Source organism: Castanea sativa, chromosome 4 (assembly GCF_040712315.1).
Source record: "Castanea sativa cultivar Marrone di Chiusa Pesio chromosome 4, ASM4071231v1".
Taxonomy (NCBI): domain Eukaryota; kingdom Viridiplantae; phylum Streptophyta; class Magnoliopsida; order Fagales; family Fagaceae; genus Castanea; species Castanea sativa.
Genome location: NC_134016.1, coordinates 49,009,875 through 49,026,551, shown reverse-complemented (window position 1 = coordinate 49,026,551; position 16,677 = coordinate 49,009,875). Strand labels below are relative to the sequence as shown.

General features: G+C 32.2%; 1 protein-coding gene across 1 annotated transcript; it reads left to right on the top strand.

Annotated features, from left to right (window-relative positions):
* Nucleotides 1–8,860: 8,860 nt before the first annotated feature.
* Nucleotides 8,861–10,437, top strand: LOC142631676 (F-box protein At1g67340-like). The gene is made up of 3 exons (XM_075805905.1): nt 8,861–9,119; nt 9,221–9,383; nt 9,598–10,437. The coding sequence occupies exons 1-3, from the start codon at nt 8,953–8,955 to the stop codon at nt 10,285–10,287; spliced, it is 1,020 nt and encodes a 339-aa protein (XP_075662020.1). The 5' UTR covers nt 8,861–8,952; the 3' UTR covers nt 10,288–10,437.
* The last annotated feature ends 6,240 nt before the right edge of the window (nt 10,438–16,677 follow it).

Sequence of the window (16,677 nt, the reverse complement as noted above, 5' to 3'; positions counted from 1 at the left end):
TGAGATATGTTGTTTTAAGACTTTTGGACTATATAACTTGCTTATTATTGGATAATTTATGTGAATGGTGTGTTTATTTATTTATTTTTTTATACTCTCTAAATTTATGTCATATGATGCAATTTTTATTGTTATAATCTATTAATTTACCTAAATGAAAATTTTTATTTTATTTTAGTTTCTTTTTATAAACATAAAATATATTATTTAATTAATTAATAAACATACAATTCAACCAATAAACCCCCATGCCAGTTGATCTAATGAATCAGTGAACTAATTCTTCAGCCGGATCAATCTCTAGTACGGTTTTTTTAACTATGCCATGTCGACTTCTTTTGGTATCTTAATTTTGAAATAGGATTTTTTTTTTTTTGACGTTGAAATAAGATCTAATTAATATGAAACTTGAGTTTTATCCATATTACACGTATATTTTGTCCCACATCTTGTTTCTTTCTGTACTTATTTCAGTATTGTTTGTTGCCGCCCTATTGATTTCTTCTTTTTGTAGACCCTTGTTATTGGGTTAGGATAATGATGTGGGGGTAATTTAATTACCATCATCAGTAAAGTTAAAAACACATAAGCATCTATGTAGTGTAGGGTTTATCAATCACTACAAATATAAGTCATTTTCATGCATGCTTCCCGAAGTATATAGCAAGTTCAACAAGTTTGTGGCCCCTTTTGCATTATTGATTTGCTTAGTCTGACTAAGAAATAGAACAGAAAAAAGTGACAATTATTCATATTTTTCTATTGAGGTACAAGTTAGTTAGGTACCGACCAAATCCTTATTAATTCTTACGACTTAAATAAAAAATGTGCTTCTCATGATTCAACTCTCTCATATCATCAGGGCCATTCCAATTTCCATGCTTACTGCCTCACCAAAAACAGAAATATTAGAAATTTTATGATTTATTTCATTGCAGAAAATGGATTGTCAATTTGTCATAAATTCACAATGTTCCAAGTCAAATGGGTTCCATACTCCTGTACGACTATATTCATTGATATTAAATGAATGTGTGTAAGAGTATATAACTTTTTTTAGAGTTTCGACCTATGGTATTTGCTTTTAACAATACTCTTTATCATCAGACTAAGACTTCAATTGGTTTTTTGTGTAAGCGGAGGTTGAACCCCAGATCTCCTATTCAATCATTAAAAACTTTACCAGTTGAGCTAACTAGAACTCACTAACTTTTTTATTTGATAGTGAAGTTTATCGCTGATTTTAAGACTTTCAAGCTGAGGTAAACACATTTATTTTGTGGATTACTTGTAGCAGAGAAGGTGAAATTTAGAAGGCATAAAGCTCGTTGGTCATGATTCATGAATCAAAGAATAGCATGGTACTCTTGAAGCAGGTTCAAAGGATATAGCTGACTTCTTAGTTCTTACTGGGAAATTCAGACTGAACCTTTGCATTATATATCTATCATCATGTACTAATTCCTAGTGGAAATGCAATATATATATAAGGTACAATATAATATCAGAAGGAACTTAATGCAATTCACACACTAGGAACTTCTACGACTCTAGCTAGCATCAAACTTATTTTGTGGAGAAATTTGTGTCGGTGCAACAAAACCATGCTCATATAATATTCATATTCTGCGGTATATGCTGGTCTTTGTAAAAAGAAATCTCTGTCAATCGAAAACAAGCAATTGTCTCTAATAGGCTTTGAGGGCATATTCTTGAAATCATACTAACAAACAATCTTTTTAATTGCCTATTCGGATAATTATTCCCTACATGGCTACATCAATCCTTCCAATTCAAAATTGTACAAATTTTGTTAAATACTAATTATTAGCACCCAAGTTCTCTTATTTTGGAAGGACTCGTTAGCTAAACACGTGGTTTGATTGAACCCAAATTGGAGATGAAATTAAGTTTTAATCTTGCAAATTAATGAAATTATTACCTTGAGATATAGGATAAATATATGGAGGAAAAGATCTTTTTTTTTGGGGGTTATTTCAATTCGCTTTATGATGATTGTTCCAAATTAACGAGTCAAATTGAAGACAGCAATACATTTCTTTTTGATGTAAACAGTACCCAATTCCGAGACTTCTAAAAGACTTTATCAATCAAGCTAATTGAAACTTACCATCGAGTTTAGAGTTTTTTTTTTTTTGCTTTTTACTATACAATATAGAATTTTACTCTCGCCTAATCTAAGTGTATATATGTGTGAAGTTTCCTCCTAAAAACTTGAACCTTACCTCCAACACTCCAGAAACACTTATATCAAAAACATGACACCACATTTAACTAATGCCCAGCTATATATCAAAAACTAATGAGTGATAATAATAATAACAAATGCCTAGCCGAAAGGCCCAAAATTAATGTCATGCCTTTTTATTAGGTGGCTTCATAATAATCATTAAAAGAAGCGCTTCTATTTCCCCCTCTATATGAGCAACCACTATAGCAACAACAACAACAAAAACTAGTTTCTACGTGGTGTTTATTCAATTGCTTGAAGGTCTTTACAACAATCAAGTAGTGTGTGGGGGGCAATTGAGAAAGCAAAAAAAAAAAAAAAAACCTTTCGTGTTGCCACATAGCGAATCCACTTCTCCAGTTCTACCCACTTTCACATGGGCATAATGGCATATAAGATTATTTAACTCTCAATGTTTCCGTTGAAACTCGAAACACCAGGAGGTGCTTTAGGCGAACAAGAATTCCCTATAGCACGAAAATTGTTTCCTTTAATTCTTTATAGTGTTTTTATCGGAGACATTTATGGCCCGTTTGGATAGAGGGGAGAAGGAGGAAGAGTGGAGGAGAGTAGTGTAGAGTTGGCTTAAAATAAACTAATTTTAGGCTAAATTTACTTTACTCTACTCTACTCTCCTTCCCTCTCTCTTAATCCAAATGGGCCAATAGTATTTTTAACCAAGACATTTAGAGTTCAAATTCTTCCGACCCAACTAAATCCCTCGAGCTTTCAAAAGTTTACACAAAAAAAAAACAGTGCTCCACTTCATGCTTTATCAATTACGATATATTATGTGCTTTTTTGGTATAATTAATATAAATAAATAAAGAAATATGTGAGAAACTGCGATGTATTGAATATAGAGTACTGGAGTACACAACAAATTAACTATTTTGAGTCCCCTAATTAAAAACATAATTGTTTCTTGCTATAGATTAATTAATAGACTAGTGGTCTTTAGAAGTCTTCAATATCACTTTCGCTACTAGAAGCATTAATATAATGGAGAAATGCTTAGGTGTCTCACAGTCATTTGTCTCTTAAATTTTGGTGTGCTTCACTCAACTAATTGATACCGTACATGAATTTTTTTATACACTATCATATATAATTGATGATAATTCAGTTAAAAATTTTAATATCCCTAAACATCACTCCTATTAGCAATAGCATACTCAAGAAGAGTCTTTTCGTGACTCACACGATTATCTCCTTTGTTAGAAGTATCAAAGTTCAAATCTTCATCTTCCATTGTTATAATTATCAAGTCATAAAAATAAAAATCCAAGCATGTTACAAATGATTTGCTGGCTAATTATGATTAACATGTCAAATGAAACCTCAAACTATTCTTTGATACATGTCTTTGGCACTCCTAATTTCTAATTGTAAAAGGACTAACAAATTAGGAATTATACGAAGAGAGACCATTTCACGATTAAGATTTTATTTCTTGAATATGACTGTATGCAGAATGTTAGATTCATAATTTTAATCCGAACAATGAAATAGATCTATTTTAAACATAGACAATCTTTCTTGACTCATTAACTTTTCCTTGACAAACCGTGCTAAAATTTAAGAGAAATACTAGGTTTATAACATTTTTACAATTTTTTCACAACAAATTTTTGGTAACAAATTATTACTAGTAACTGAAAAAATGATGTCAGTAGCAGACCTAGATTATAACCCGTAAAAGTTTGCCACCTAAAATTTGTTATGAAAGCATTACGGACGTAGTACTACTTTTGTGACTCACATGATTATCTCCTTTGTTAGAAGTATGAAAGTTCAAATCTTCATCCTCTGTTGTTATAATTATTGAGTTATAAAAATAAAAAATAAAATAAAAATCCAAGCATGTTACAAATGATTTGTTGGCTAATTATGGCTAACATGTCAAACGAAACCTCGAACTATTCTTTGATACATGTCTTTGGCACTTCTAATTTCTAAGTGCAAAAGAACTAACAAATTAGGAATTAGACAAAGAGAGACCATTTCACGATTAAGATTTTATTTCTTGAATATGACTGTATGCAGAATGTTAGATTCATAATTTTAATCCGAACAATGAAATAGATCTATTTTAAACATAGACAATCTTTCTTGACTCGCTAACTTTTCCTTGACAAACCATGCTAAAATTTAAGAGAAATACTAGGTTTATAACGTTTTACATTCACAACAAATTTTAGGTAGCAAATTATTACTAGTAACTGAAAAAATGATGTCAGTAGCAGACCTAGATTATAACCTATAAAAGTTTGCCACCTAAAATTTGTTACGAAACATTACCGACGTAGTACTACTCAAAGTTTAATTACACACTACTGTAAATGCTTCACGCCATTGATTACTTGTGGCTGTTTTCTGCACAATCTTAAATTCATTATGGGCTGGTATTAATTAGAAGAAAGAAACCATAAACAAAGGTAAAGGAAACTGTTCAAAAGATGGACGTGGAATAAGGCAGTAATGCCGCAATCGTTTCCTACCAAACCAAAGGGGGATTCTTTTCTTTTTGGTGAAAAGGGAAAAAACAACTAAAGATTTGTGTTCCACCAACTCCACATCTTCAAACCTTATCCAACCTCACATTTTTCTCTTCCATATCCGATTCAAAACATGTGTTTGCATTATTTTAAATATGTCCCCAGTCCCCACCACATAAATATCTAGGTTAACTTGATTTACAAGAGCTTTAAGCTAGCTCTATCAACTTGCACACTATGCGTAAAGATCTAGTATGAAAGTAAGTTTTAAAACAGATGAGGAACTAGGAAGCCATGCCATATCCATCATTGTTACCCACCTTGTTTACACTCCAAAGGCACAGTGCATTCATTTAGAAAATTGTATTGTGGCTTTCCGTGCAATCAAGTGCATGTGAGAATCACGTGGGACTCGTGATTGTTGACTAGAATTAAAATTTTGGGTAAAATACCTCGGCTCTCTGAGGTTTAGTTTAATATTAATTAAGTTCAAGATTTTTCAAAACATACCAATTTGGGTTCTAATCATGGTAAGAAATGGGAAAAAGTAAGTAACGGTTTAGGGACTAAGTTTGTCACTTCTGAAAATTTTTAGATCTAATTGATATTAGCTCAAACCTCAAGAATGTCAACTATATTTTACCTTAAAATTTAACCCCATAAACCAACTCGACCCTCAAAGATATAAATAATTGATTAGAAAAATAATGTATCTTATATTTTGAATATTATGGGTCTGTTTAGATACCGCTTATTTTGCTGAAAATTGAAAACTTATTGCTAAAAACACTATAACAAAATAATTTTTAAGTTACGAATAATACCGTGAGACCCACAATTTACCTAGAAATATGCGTTTTTGGTGGTTTGACTGGGTTGTGAACAATGTTGTAGGACTCGGCCAAAAACGCAAAACGCAAAACGCAACTTCATTTCTAGGCAAACACACGCTATATGTATCATCTTTTTGATATTATGTTTTTTTTTTTTTTATAAGGATATTATGTATAATCCATGTGATTATGGGATCGTATATTATAACGAGGGTGATGATTCGTATATTCGATTTATAAGATATATATTAATTATTAGGGTTATAAGAACAAACCATTGGTGGACTATAACAGCACTAACAAGTAACATTTAGATCGATCAATGGATGCTTTTTTCTCAAAAAATTAAGATCAATGGATGCTTATTGAAGATATAACACAATCTTAAAACTTGAAATATAAGTCCTATATCAGACTTACAATTTGGGAGATGTGGCTTTTCCGTCACTCTTGGAGGCGGCACCAAGCTTATTCTAGTCAAACAAACACGTTTATCATGGATTTTTAAACTTTAACCCTATTAGTGCTCCAAGTAAAACAAATACAATATATGATGACACTTTAGACTTCGGTTGTCTTAATTTCGCAGTTATAGTGTTAGACTGTTAGATAGAGTAGCTGCCACTATTAATTTCAATAATATATAGTGATTATAATTATACCATAGTTACTAGGAAATATGTAGGCAACCTCTAGTCCTCTGTTACAATATTATATCTCTACTCAAAGGGATGATGTTATTACTATTATTATTATTTGTAAAATAAAATAAAAATGAATTCCCGCAAAATAGATGTTTTAGAGACTACGATCTAACCTTTGAAATCTCTTGTCAACATTTTTGGGTCATTTTTTAGAAATTCATTTTTATAATAATTTGGTATGTGTAGGACGTAGTCAGATACTCGAATTTGAATGTTAAACATTATTTTTTGCATGGAAAACATGTAATTATCTAATATTTCCTATCATAATATGGAGTAAAATGGATTTTGGCCCTTTGGGAAAGATGGAGATGGGCAAGTTGGAGGGGAAAAGATAGCCTGAGTGAAAGTACTTCTATAATAAATTTTCCCTAGGTTTGAAAGGCAAACTCAAACCAATATTTTCTGAGTTTGGATTAACACGTTAGCCCTCTAAAAGATTCTAAGAAGGATCCTTTTTTTATGAATCAAGTGATATTATTATGGCAGATATGAGTTTTAACATAAAAGCAACCATATTCAAAACAATTAAAAACTAATTAAAACATAAATTAGCTCATACTACAAAGTCTTGCCCAAACCAACTCATATACGCTCAAATCAATTTTCATAAAGCTGATTTCATGATAGAATACAAAGTGATCACTTGGAATCATTTGATTTGAATAGATTAATTTGTACAATCAAATCAATTTTCAAAAAGCTGATTTCATGATAGAATACAAAGTAATCGCTTGGTATCATTTGATTTTAATAGATTAATTTGATTGAGATGGCATTTTAGAATCTATACCAAAACCATAACTCACGGGACTTTTATCATATCAATTTTATAACTTACAAAATCATAGATTATTATAAACACAAATCATCATGCTCGTCAATTTTCAACTGTATTTTGTCCAAAAATAAAAACTTAATATTTAAGGAATCATGCACGAAATCCTTCAAAATAATTTAGAGGAATCCCTTCCTACAAAATACATGATAATTAAATGATCATTCATGTGTATTTTAAATTTACATGTTTGAACTGATTAAAGAAATCATCAATTTGTAATTTTAGTTACATGACCTTTTAAATAAATCTTACGACTTTTCAAAAAAATACATATTGATAGTCTTATTGCATTATCATTTTCGACGCATAACGTGACATATTATAAAACTATTTATACGTATTTTTTTAAACCAGTCAAATAACACATTAAAAAAGTCATTTAACTTAAATTACACATAAATGATATTTTCAATTGCCACACAATACATTAGAGCATTAGCAAGCCCCAAAATTGTATTATACCACCTACAAACACTAAAAGCAAGCATTGCCCCAAGTTGTAATTGTAAATAAAATATACCATTGTGCTACAGTAAAAGGCTACTGTAGCAAGATTGTATTCTTAAATAATATTATTTTATTGTGTTTCTAATTTTTTATTAATAAAAAGAAGAGAGATGGTTTTGTGTTGTATATTTTATTGTGTAGATATATATTATTTTAATATATTATATAGGAAAATAAAAGTTGGGATGTTAGGTGTGTTGTAAAATAGTGTGGTATAATAAATAAAATAGCTTTTAAGATGGTAAAATGAAATTTTTTGAAGAAACCGGATGCGAATGCTGCTAGAGTGAGATAACTTAAACATGTTTGAAGCCAATGAATAGATCGTGGATTAAAGGATTTTTTAAAGGTAAACATTTGTCTGTCATGTAGGGTCATCATTTTTATGTCGGCCCACACATGTAAGAGATTTTATATATCTAATGCGTGACATATTTTTTTACTGTTATAAGTAAAAATAAAAATTAAGAAAGAAATTGTCTAAATAGCATTTTCATCAAGTGTGTCAAATATCACTTTCATTAAGTGTTTTAAATGTCATAATATTTGGCATTAATAAACAATGCAATCTCAAATTTGAGACCGTACTGTTCACAAATTTTAAAACTTATATTATTTTTTTATGAAGGTGGAGATTGCGAAAGAATAAAAATGGAACAAAGTTGTAAAAAAAATGAATAAAAATATTAAAGAAATAATATTTAAATGAAATTATAAAAAAAAAATTAGAATATTATTCTATTGTAAAATGAGGTGTTAAAATTGTAAAAATAGTATTTTTAAATTGTAATTGCTAAAATTTTTACAATTATTGATAAAAATGCTCTAACTTGATTTTTTTCATTTTTTTATACTTAAAAATAGGTGGATCTTCTAGGAGTATGGTGCGGGGCCATTGGGTCTCATCTAGAGTATTTGACCAGTCTGTTTGCCGTAGTATACAAACAACACACTACAATAGGAAACCAAAAACCAAAATTGGCTTGAACTAGTAACGTCTCGAAATTTCAAAAAATATTTATGGGAAATCTCCATTTACTCTAGCCCACTTATTCTCATCAACCTTCGTGCCTTCGTGCACTCATTACTATTTATATATTTTTTATTTATTAATTATTATAATTTTTAAAAATAATAATAATTAATTCCTGGGCTGGGCCCAGCCCATCACATCAAAATGCTAATCCCTCTCGCATATAAATACCCCCTCCTTCCCTTTCCTCTTTGCCTTTACTAATTCCATTCGGAAAACTGTATAGCGTAAGTTAAAACAAAACAAAACACACACATAAAACTCTAAACCAAAAAACCAAAACATATGAGAAAAAAGCAAAAAACGACGCCGTCGCCGCCGCGGCGCACAAACGCCACCGTAGAAGAATCCGATCTCTTCGATGGCTTGCCGGACGACCTCGTCGTTTTCATCCTCTGCAAAGTCAGCTCCTCCGCCTCTTCGCCCTCCGATCTCATCAGCATTCTCTTCACGTAAGACCTCACTCTCTATTTATTTTTATTTTTTTTAAGATTTAGGGTTTAAATTTTTTTGAATCAGATTCATTCAAGTAACGGTTCGAAATTTGAAACAGGTGTAAAAGGCTGAACCGCTTGGCTGTTCATCCACTGGTTCTATCGAAAGCGAGTCCAAAAGCTCTTTCAATCAGAGCCAAAAACTGGTCCGAGTCTGCCCACCGCTTTCTCAAACTCTGTGTCAATTCTGGAAACATTGAAGCTTCTTATACACTCGGCATGGTCAGTAACGAAGTTCTTCCTATAACTCTCTTAAATATTATTGAAGGTTGCGTTGGCGTTAAGCGTAGATTCAATTTGCCAAGGGGCAAATTGGTCTTTTTAACCGCAAAACAGAAGCCGATATTTTTGGAAGTGAGAGGTCGCAATGGTTCGGGACTATAGTTTAGAGTGTGAAAAGTCTAATTTACCTTCTTTTTTTTTTTTTGGGTTTCAGATCCGTTTTTATTGTCTTCAAAACCGAGGGAGTGGCGCGTCACTAATGGCGAAGGCGGCGATTAAGACGCACGCGCCGGCTCTGTACTCGCTAGCTGTTATACAGTTCAACGGCAGCGGAGGTTCCAAAAACGATAAGAACTTGAAAGCCGGCGTGGCTTTGTGCGCACGCGCCGCCTTTCTCGGCCACGTGGACGCGCTGCGGGAGCTTGGGCATTGCCTCCAAGACGGTTACGGAGTCCGCCAGAACGTCGCCGAGGGTCGCCGGCTGCTCGTCCAGGCCAACACGCGCGAGCTCGCGTCTGTCCTGCGCGCCCGGTCGGCTTCTCCCGACCCGAGCGTGAGCGGGTCGGGTTGCTTGTTGAGCGACTTCGGGTGCGACGTGACGGAGCCGGAAACGCACCCGGTGAACACCTTTTTGAAGGAGTGGTTCGGGTCGGGCTGCGACGGGTCGTCGGGTCTGCGCATGTGCTCTCACGTCGGGTGTGGTAGACCCGAGACTAGGCCGCACGAGTTTCGGCGGTGCTCGGTTTGTGGAGCGGTGAATTATTGCTCGCGTGGCTGCCAAGCGCTGGATTGGAAGCTGAGGCATAAGATGGAATGTGTGCCGATGGAGCAGTGGTTAGACGACAATAACGGCGGCGATAATGGCGGTGTCGGTGGTGGTGGTGAGGTGGGAGAGCAAAATTAAAAAAAAAGTTAGTAAAATATGTAATTAAGTTTAGTTTTTTATTATTTATTTTATTCAGATTTTGTTTGTTGTGTACAGCTGGGGAAAATTCAAAAATTCACAAAAAAAAAAAAAAAAGGTTTTTCTTGGACCTTTATTATGTACCAAAAACAACCTGGTCTCTATTTTTCTCTTTCTTTAAATATTCGATAGTTGGAAACAGTATAAAGTATCAATTAAACGTTTTTTATTGAAAACAGTAAAAAGTATGATTAAACTATTTTGGGGTTGGGGTTAAGACGATTTATTAAAGTGAACATTTTTATTAAAAACAGTAAAAAGTATCAATTGAATTAATTGAATAATAAGACTCGTAATATGTTATTAAAAAAAATTAATTATTGGAAGTTAGAATAGGCTGGTTTAATTTTTTAATGCATCAATAGTTTGGAGTCCCTAGTTTTTATTAGGTACAAATCGATGAGACTGTTCTAAACAAATATTGGTGGCTATATGAATCTCCAAAAGACGCTAAGTGGGATATTATAAATTAGTTCTAGAAGCAAATAAAATAAAATTATAAGAAGATAAGTTATAATAAGCAGTCCAGCCTGTGGTTTGAGAGTTGGAGATGAATTGAATTGCATTTTCAAAAATTTAAATTAATGATTCAGTAGATTTTGATTGCAGAGGATTTATATTGAGCTTTTATGGTCGCTTTCCAAAATAGGAATTTTTATGGTCGAATTGCAGGATTTTGTTCCATGTGAAATGGTGGTGTAGTAGTGAGTTGTGAGTACTCTTTTAAGGGCAAGCTCCAATCAATGTCACACACTATGAACGATTCCTACTTTATTTTATACCTTTATTTTATGGAAAAAGTTAATAAATGACTCAGAGAAAATTAGTTTTAATTTTTTTTTTATAAAACAAATATTTTTTTTGTGGTTTTCATACTCTAAAGCTCTTTGGATCCATTTTGCTTCTTTTTTTTTTTTTTTTTTTAGCTCAGCGCGTCTTGCGCTGAGACATGGACAGTGCAAATAGGCAAATAAACAGCGTTAAATAGTAGTGAACAATAATAACAGTAATTAGAAAATATTTTTTTATTGTTTTCAGTTTTCAATAAAATAAGTGATATTCAAATGCAGACTAAGAGTACACGTTAATTCAATTGATAAAGTATTTAATTGTTGAATAAGAAATCTGAATTTCAATTTTTGTTTACACCAGAAACCGATTGATATCTTTGATTTGATGAAAAAAAACACAATCATCAGAAATGGACACTAATATATATGGATTAAAATTCTTAACCATGCCTTATTTTATATACGGTGAGAAATAAATAAAATCGTTGAAGTATATTTCTTTAACTTTGAATTTTTATATTATTATATTTCAAAGTCTTATCCTAGAGAGAGAAAAAGAGTAGGCAATTGTAGGACTAACTGAGCATATGGACAAAGATTGGATTTGTGTGCAAATTAAGCATGAAAAATGAAAGAGAATGAAAGATACATTTGAAAGGGACATAAAGCAAATCATAACGTTGTGTTGGAAACGGATAGGAGTTTAAAATTTAAAAAACCATTTCCCACTTTAACAATTTCTTCATCTATTTCCTACTTATATTTAGTGAGCAGTAAATTGATCCACTAACTATTTTTGATAGAACCAACCCATAAAGTAACCTTCTCGTGACTAAGTTACAACTTGTTCCCATAATCCATTTTTGTCTTTATCAGTATTTGTATACTTGCAGAACTAGTTGAATTCTTATCTTTACATGACTTGAGCAATAAGCCAATAACCCAGTCTTTGATAAGTTACAACTAAATTAATTGTAAAAAATTGAGACATCAAGATTAATCTTTTTATTATTATTTACTATATATTGGCTTTTGAAGATTGTGCTATTTATCATCAGATTAAGATATCAATCGAGTTTTTGTGTAGACGGTGATTAAAATCCTCATAATCTCTTACTCAACTATCAGATGATATTTGGTAGGAATGTTTGACAGTTTTTAGTATTTAAATACTGAAACATATATTTTCACAATACTTTTTAACTTACACGTATTTTCACAACACTTAAACAACAATACTATAAATATCTAATCAAACGGACCCCAAATATTTTAGCTAACTAAAACTCAATTAAGACATAGATTAATATTTCTTTAATTTTATATAGAAGGGTATAAAAAAAACACAAATACTGTGAAATTATATGAACCACACACTAATGCATCAAGTATTTTCAAAGAAAAAGCCAAAAAAAAATTTGGTTCTTGCTTGGTGAGAGAAGTTTTATTGGGAAACTTCAATGAAGTTTCTCCTTCATTTAAAGTCGATTTCTATATTAAGGTCGATCCATCGTCACAGATTCACATGCTTTACATAACATAGAGAAAGAAAATTCGAGCATTGGAGGCACAAGCACCCATATATGTAGATAAGTTCTAGGACAGAAAGGAACAAAAAGTATGTGACCCCATCAAATATTTTATGCAAATCATTGGGTATAAGTAAGTAAAAAACTTAGATTATGATTTTTTAAATCAGGTTTGTTAGATTTAATTTTACAAAATCACCAAGGTAAAGTAGAATATCAACCAACTATTATAAATTTAATTGAATGTTATGAAAATTTCTTATTTCGACTAAATTCTATGTTTATTATAATGCACTAGTTACTTTCAGTCATTATCTCTAACTACTTTTTTCCACATTAACTCAATAAAAGAGACCTGCATGACAATCTAGTAATAAAATTTTATTGTAATTCAATTAATAATTTGATTAATTTGTGAAAGAACCTAACGAATAAGAAACGCAATATAAAAAGATTTTCGGCGCCGTTGCCTTCTAAAATATCTGGTTGTGCTTGATTGAGTTTACTTCGTTTAAAAAAATTAAGGTTGATAAACATTACAAAGAGTATGGATGTGGTTAAAAGAATAGGGACCCAAAATTTCAGATTATTATTTTGCAAGTATTGATACGGTACGTTATGGTTGAAATAAGTCAAATAACATTTACCTTTCATATAATCTCACCAGCAGTATTATTTTTATTAGCACTGATTACAAATATAACACCTCAATAATTGTAAAAAGCTTGCAAAATTTTTGAGTAACATCACATATTTTATTATACTATTCTTTCAAATTTACGGTTATCAATTAAAAAAAAAGATATTTATTTATTATGTTGTTGATGGAACATTAATCTCATTTATTGTTATATTAATTATAAAAATTTTTTAATAATAAAATTAAGAAAACTATAAGAGAGTAATACTTTCTCATCTCATATGAAAAATAAATCTTACTATATCTATGTAAAGGGAAATTCTTAATTTATATTGTGCTAATAATGTAAAATCTTACTAAACAAATGTATACTATATTGTTTGCAAAAAATATGTACAATATAATACACTTTTTACAAATATATAAAATATTTTATACATTTATTATATCTATTTTTATTTAGTGAGCGTGGCTTCTATCCAGGGCCTCTAGTGCACTGGAGCCATTGCGATCATGACATGTATTTGAAAATAGACATACATTATGATTGCAACAAATTTAATGTCACAAGACACTGAATAGAAGTCATACCCTTACTTAGTCTACTATCTAAATCAATAATTACCCATATATAAAATTAACTAAACTTATTACTTGAGAGGGTGGAATTGATGGGAACTTAAACATTAAAAAAAAAAAAATTGTATCCTCAATCTTACCATTTAAAAAAAAAAAAAAAAAAGGAAAAAAAGAAAGGAAATTGAATGGTCAATTTTAATAGAGTGAGGCTCTCTTGGATTATGGACTCAGTTTGGCATGTGTATTGGATTCTCACGTCACTTGTACCTGACAAGCTGACACTTGCCCTGCTACTTTCAGTGCTTGATGACTTGTATAAGTGCATCACACTGTGCATTTTGAGGACACCTGTAGTACCTTTTTTTTTCGTTTTTTTTTAATGGGTAGAGTGAGCAACTTCTCTATCTAGACCTGACTACAACGTTATTATGAGTATGTTTAGATACTGTTTAGAGACGGTTTTATTGATATTAAAAAATTATTGCTAAAAATAAGATAAATAAAAGTAAAAATTAATTAAAATAGTACAGTGGAGCTTATAAGTAGTGTCAAAAAGTACAATAGAGCACATAAATAGTACCAAAAATAAGATGAATAATGAAATAGTTTTCATTTTTCATCCTAACCCAAACGCACACTATATCCACTCTCGAGCAAGACCCCATATTTTCGGTTCGTGAAAAACTGATTATTATTATTTTTTGATCGTTTGAAATAGAGATAGGATATAAGAAAGATTAACATACAATTAGTTGTTAAAACTCGAACTCAAGTCCTGAGACTTGTTGGCTCAGTATCTAACCAACTACGCCACCTGATGATAGTCTCCCTTACTACAGGATATTGAATTGAATTGAATTGAATTGGGAAACTTTTAATTCTTTTTTATAAACCTTGTTTAATCTAGAAGAACATAGGAGAGGGAGTTCTAATTCTTGCAAGTCACACAAGAATATATCTATTTGTTGTTCCAACTGCCCTTTTGATTCACAGTCTTTGAAAGACCTGGTCTGCTCTTATATGAGATTACACGAAATTAACTTCGGGATAATTGGCCCACCCCATACCAAATAAAGAGATTAGTGTCTCCCAAGTCCCACCACTTGCACCGATAACAAGCGTGTCAATTTTAAATGGTACATCACAAGCTAATGCAGGAAAAGTATATCTTGCTTCTTTTTGATGATATGCATAATAGTCTTTCACATTTCATTTCTTTGTGTTTGGATAAGTGAGTTTTGTTTCAAGCAAGGGTGAAGAAAAATTCAAATAAAAAACCTCCCATTGGATAGGGATGGAGACTAAGGGGGAGCAGGGCCAAGATCATGGGTGACCCATCGTCATCTTGTAATATAGTGTCGTTGTGCCAACCTCGTCAATGATTGTTATGATAATATAAATCGTATGTGAAATTGCGATTAAATTGATCACATTAAGCCAAACTAGGTTTTACCAAGGACTCAATAATATAATCTACAGTATTTAACGAGATAAAATCACAATGAAAACAAGAGATGTTAATATCCAATCATTTAATTATTTAGTAATACAATAACCTCTAGGGTATTTTATGAATTATAAATAATACAAGGCTATTTTTGTAAATATTTTCACTCCACCATCTTTGCGAGGTAATAAAAATCTACATGCGACAAGTCAAGACGGGTTGGAGCAAGACGTCATCCCTACCCATTAGGGATGACAATTTTTTCCCGCCCCGCTTAACCCGCCCCTCCCCGCTTCGCCCCGCGCGGGTTTTCCTCGCCCCGCAAAAGTGGTGGGGCGAGGGATGGGGCAAGATTTTAGCCCCGTACCACGGGGCGGGGCGGGGATGGGTTTAGACTTTTTAGACCCACCCCGTCCCGTCCTCGCCCCACCCCGCCCTGCGTTGCTAAGTGTTATAATTGTAAATTTTTTATATCCTAAAACTCTATTATAGTAAACAAACATATCAATATTAGCTTATTTTATTCTACCCAATATAGTTCTCTGCCTTTATTTTGTTATGTGTTATACTATGAGATTTTTTTAAATTTTTTTATTTATGATTGTCTTGTTATACAATTGGATATATTATTCAATTTTTTCTAAAAATTGATTTGATTTGATAGGATAAATTTAGTTGTAATTTCAACTATATTTTTATTAATGAAATAAGTTTCATTAAAAAAAAATTATACTAGTTGTAGGGAAAATTAACAAAAAGTAGAGTTTTACGGGGTGGGGCGGGGCTTCGCAGGGCCCCAAGGGGCGGGGATGGGGTGAGAAAGTTTTCCTCGTCATGCGAGGCGAGGCGGGGATGAGGCAAGACAAAACCTTGTGGGGCGGGGACGAAGACCCCATCCTTCGACCCCGCCCCGCCCCATTGCCATCCCTACTACCCATTGGTAATCTTAATAGATCAAGTGCGAGGAAGTCACTAGACTAAGTGTAACACTCAATGCATCCTTAGTGTATATTTAGTGGTTTTCAGGCCCAATATAATTAACGAAGTTTTGTGTATAAGTCTTTCGGTCAATACTTTAAAATCAATTTCAATGGATTGTTTTTGGTAATTATCTAATGTGTGTTGTAGGGTCAGGTTTTGGTTCCTAAGCCCAAAAGATGAATGGATTAAGGCCCAAATAGCTCAATACAATGAATTTGTAGAGAGTGAGCTTAAAAGTTGGATTCAATAGATCACACAACACGCGTAGTGTATCAAAGATAGTAAAAAAGTAAAGAAAAACAGGCTCTGTGCAAAGAAAAACTTCCTCGGGAAAATCCGAGGAGAGTGGTCCTTATCTATATG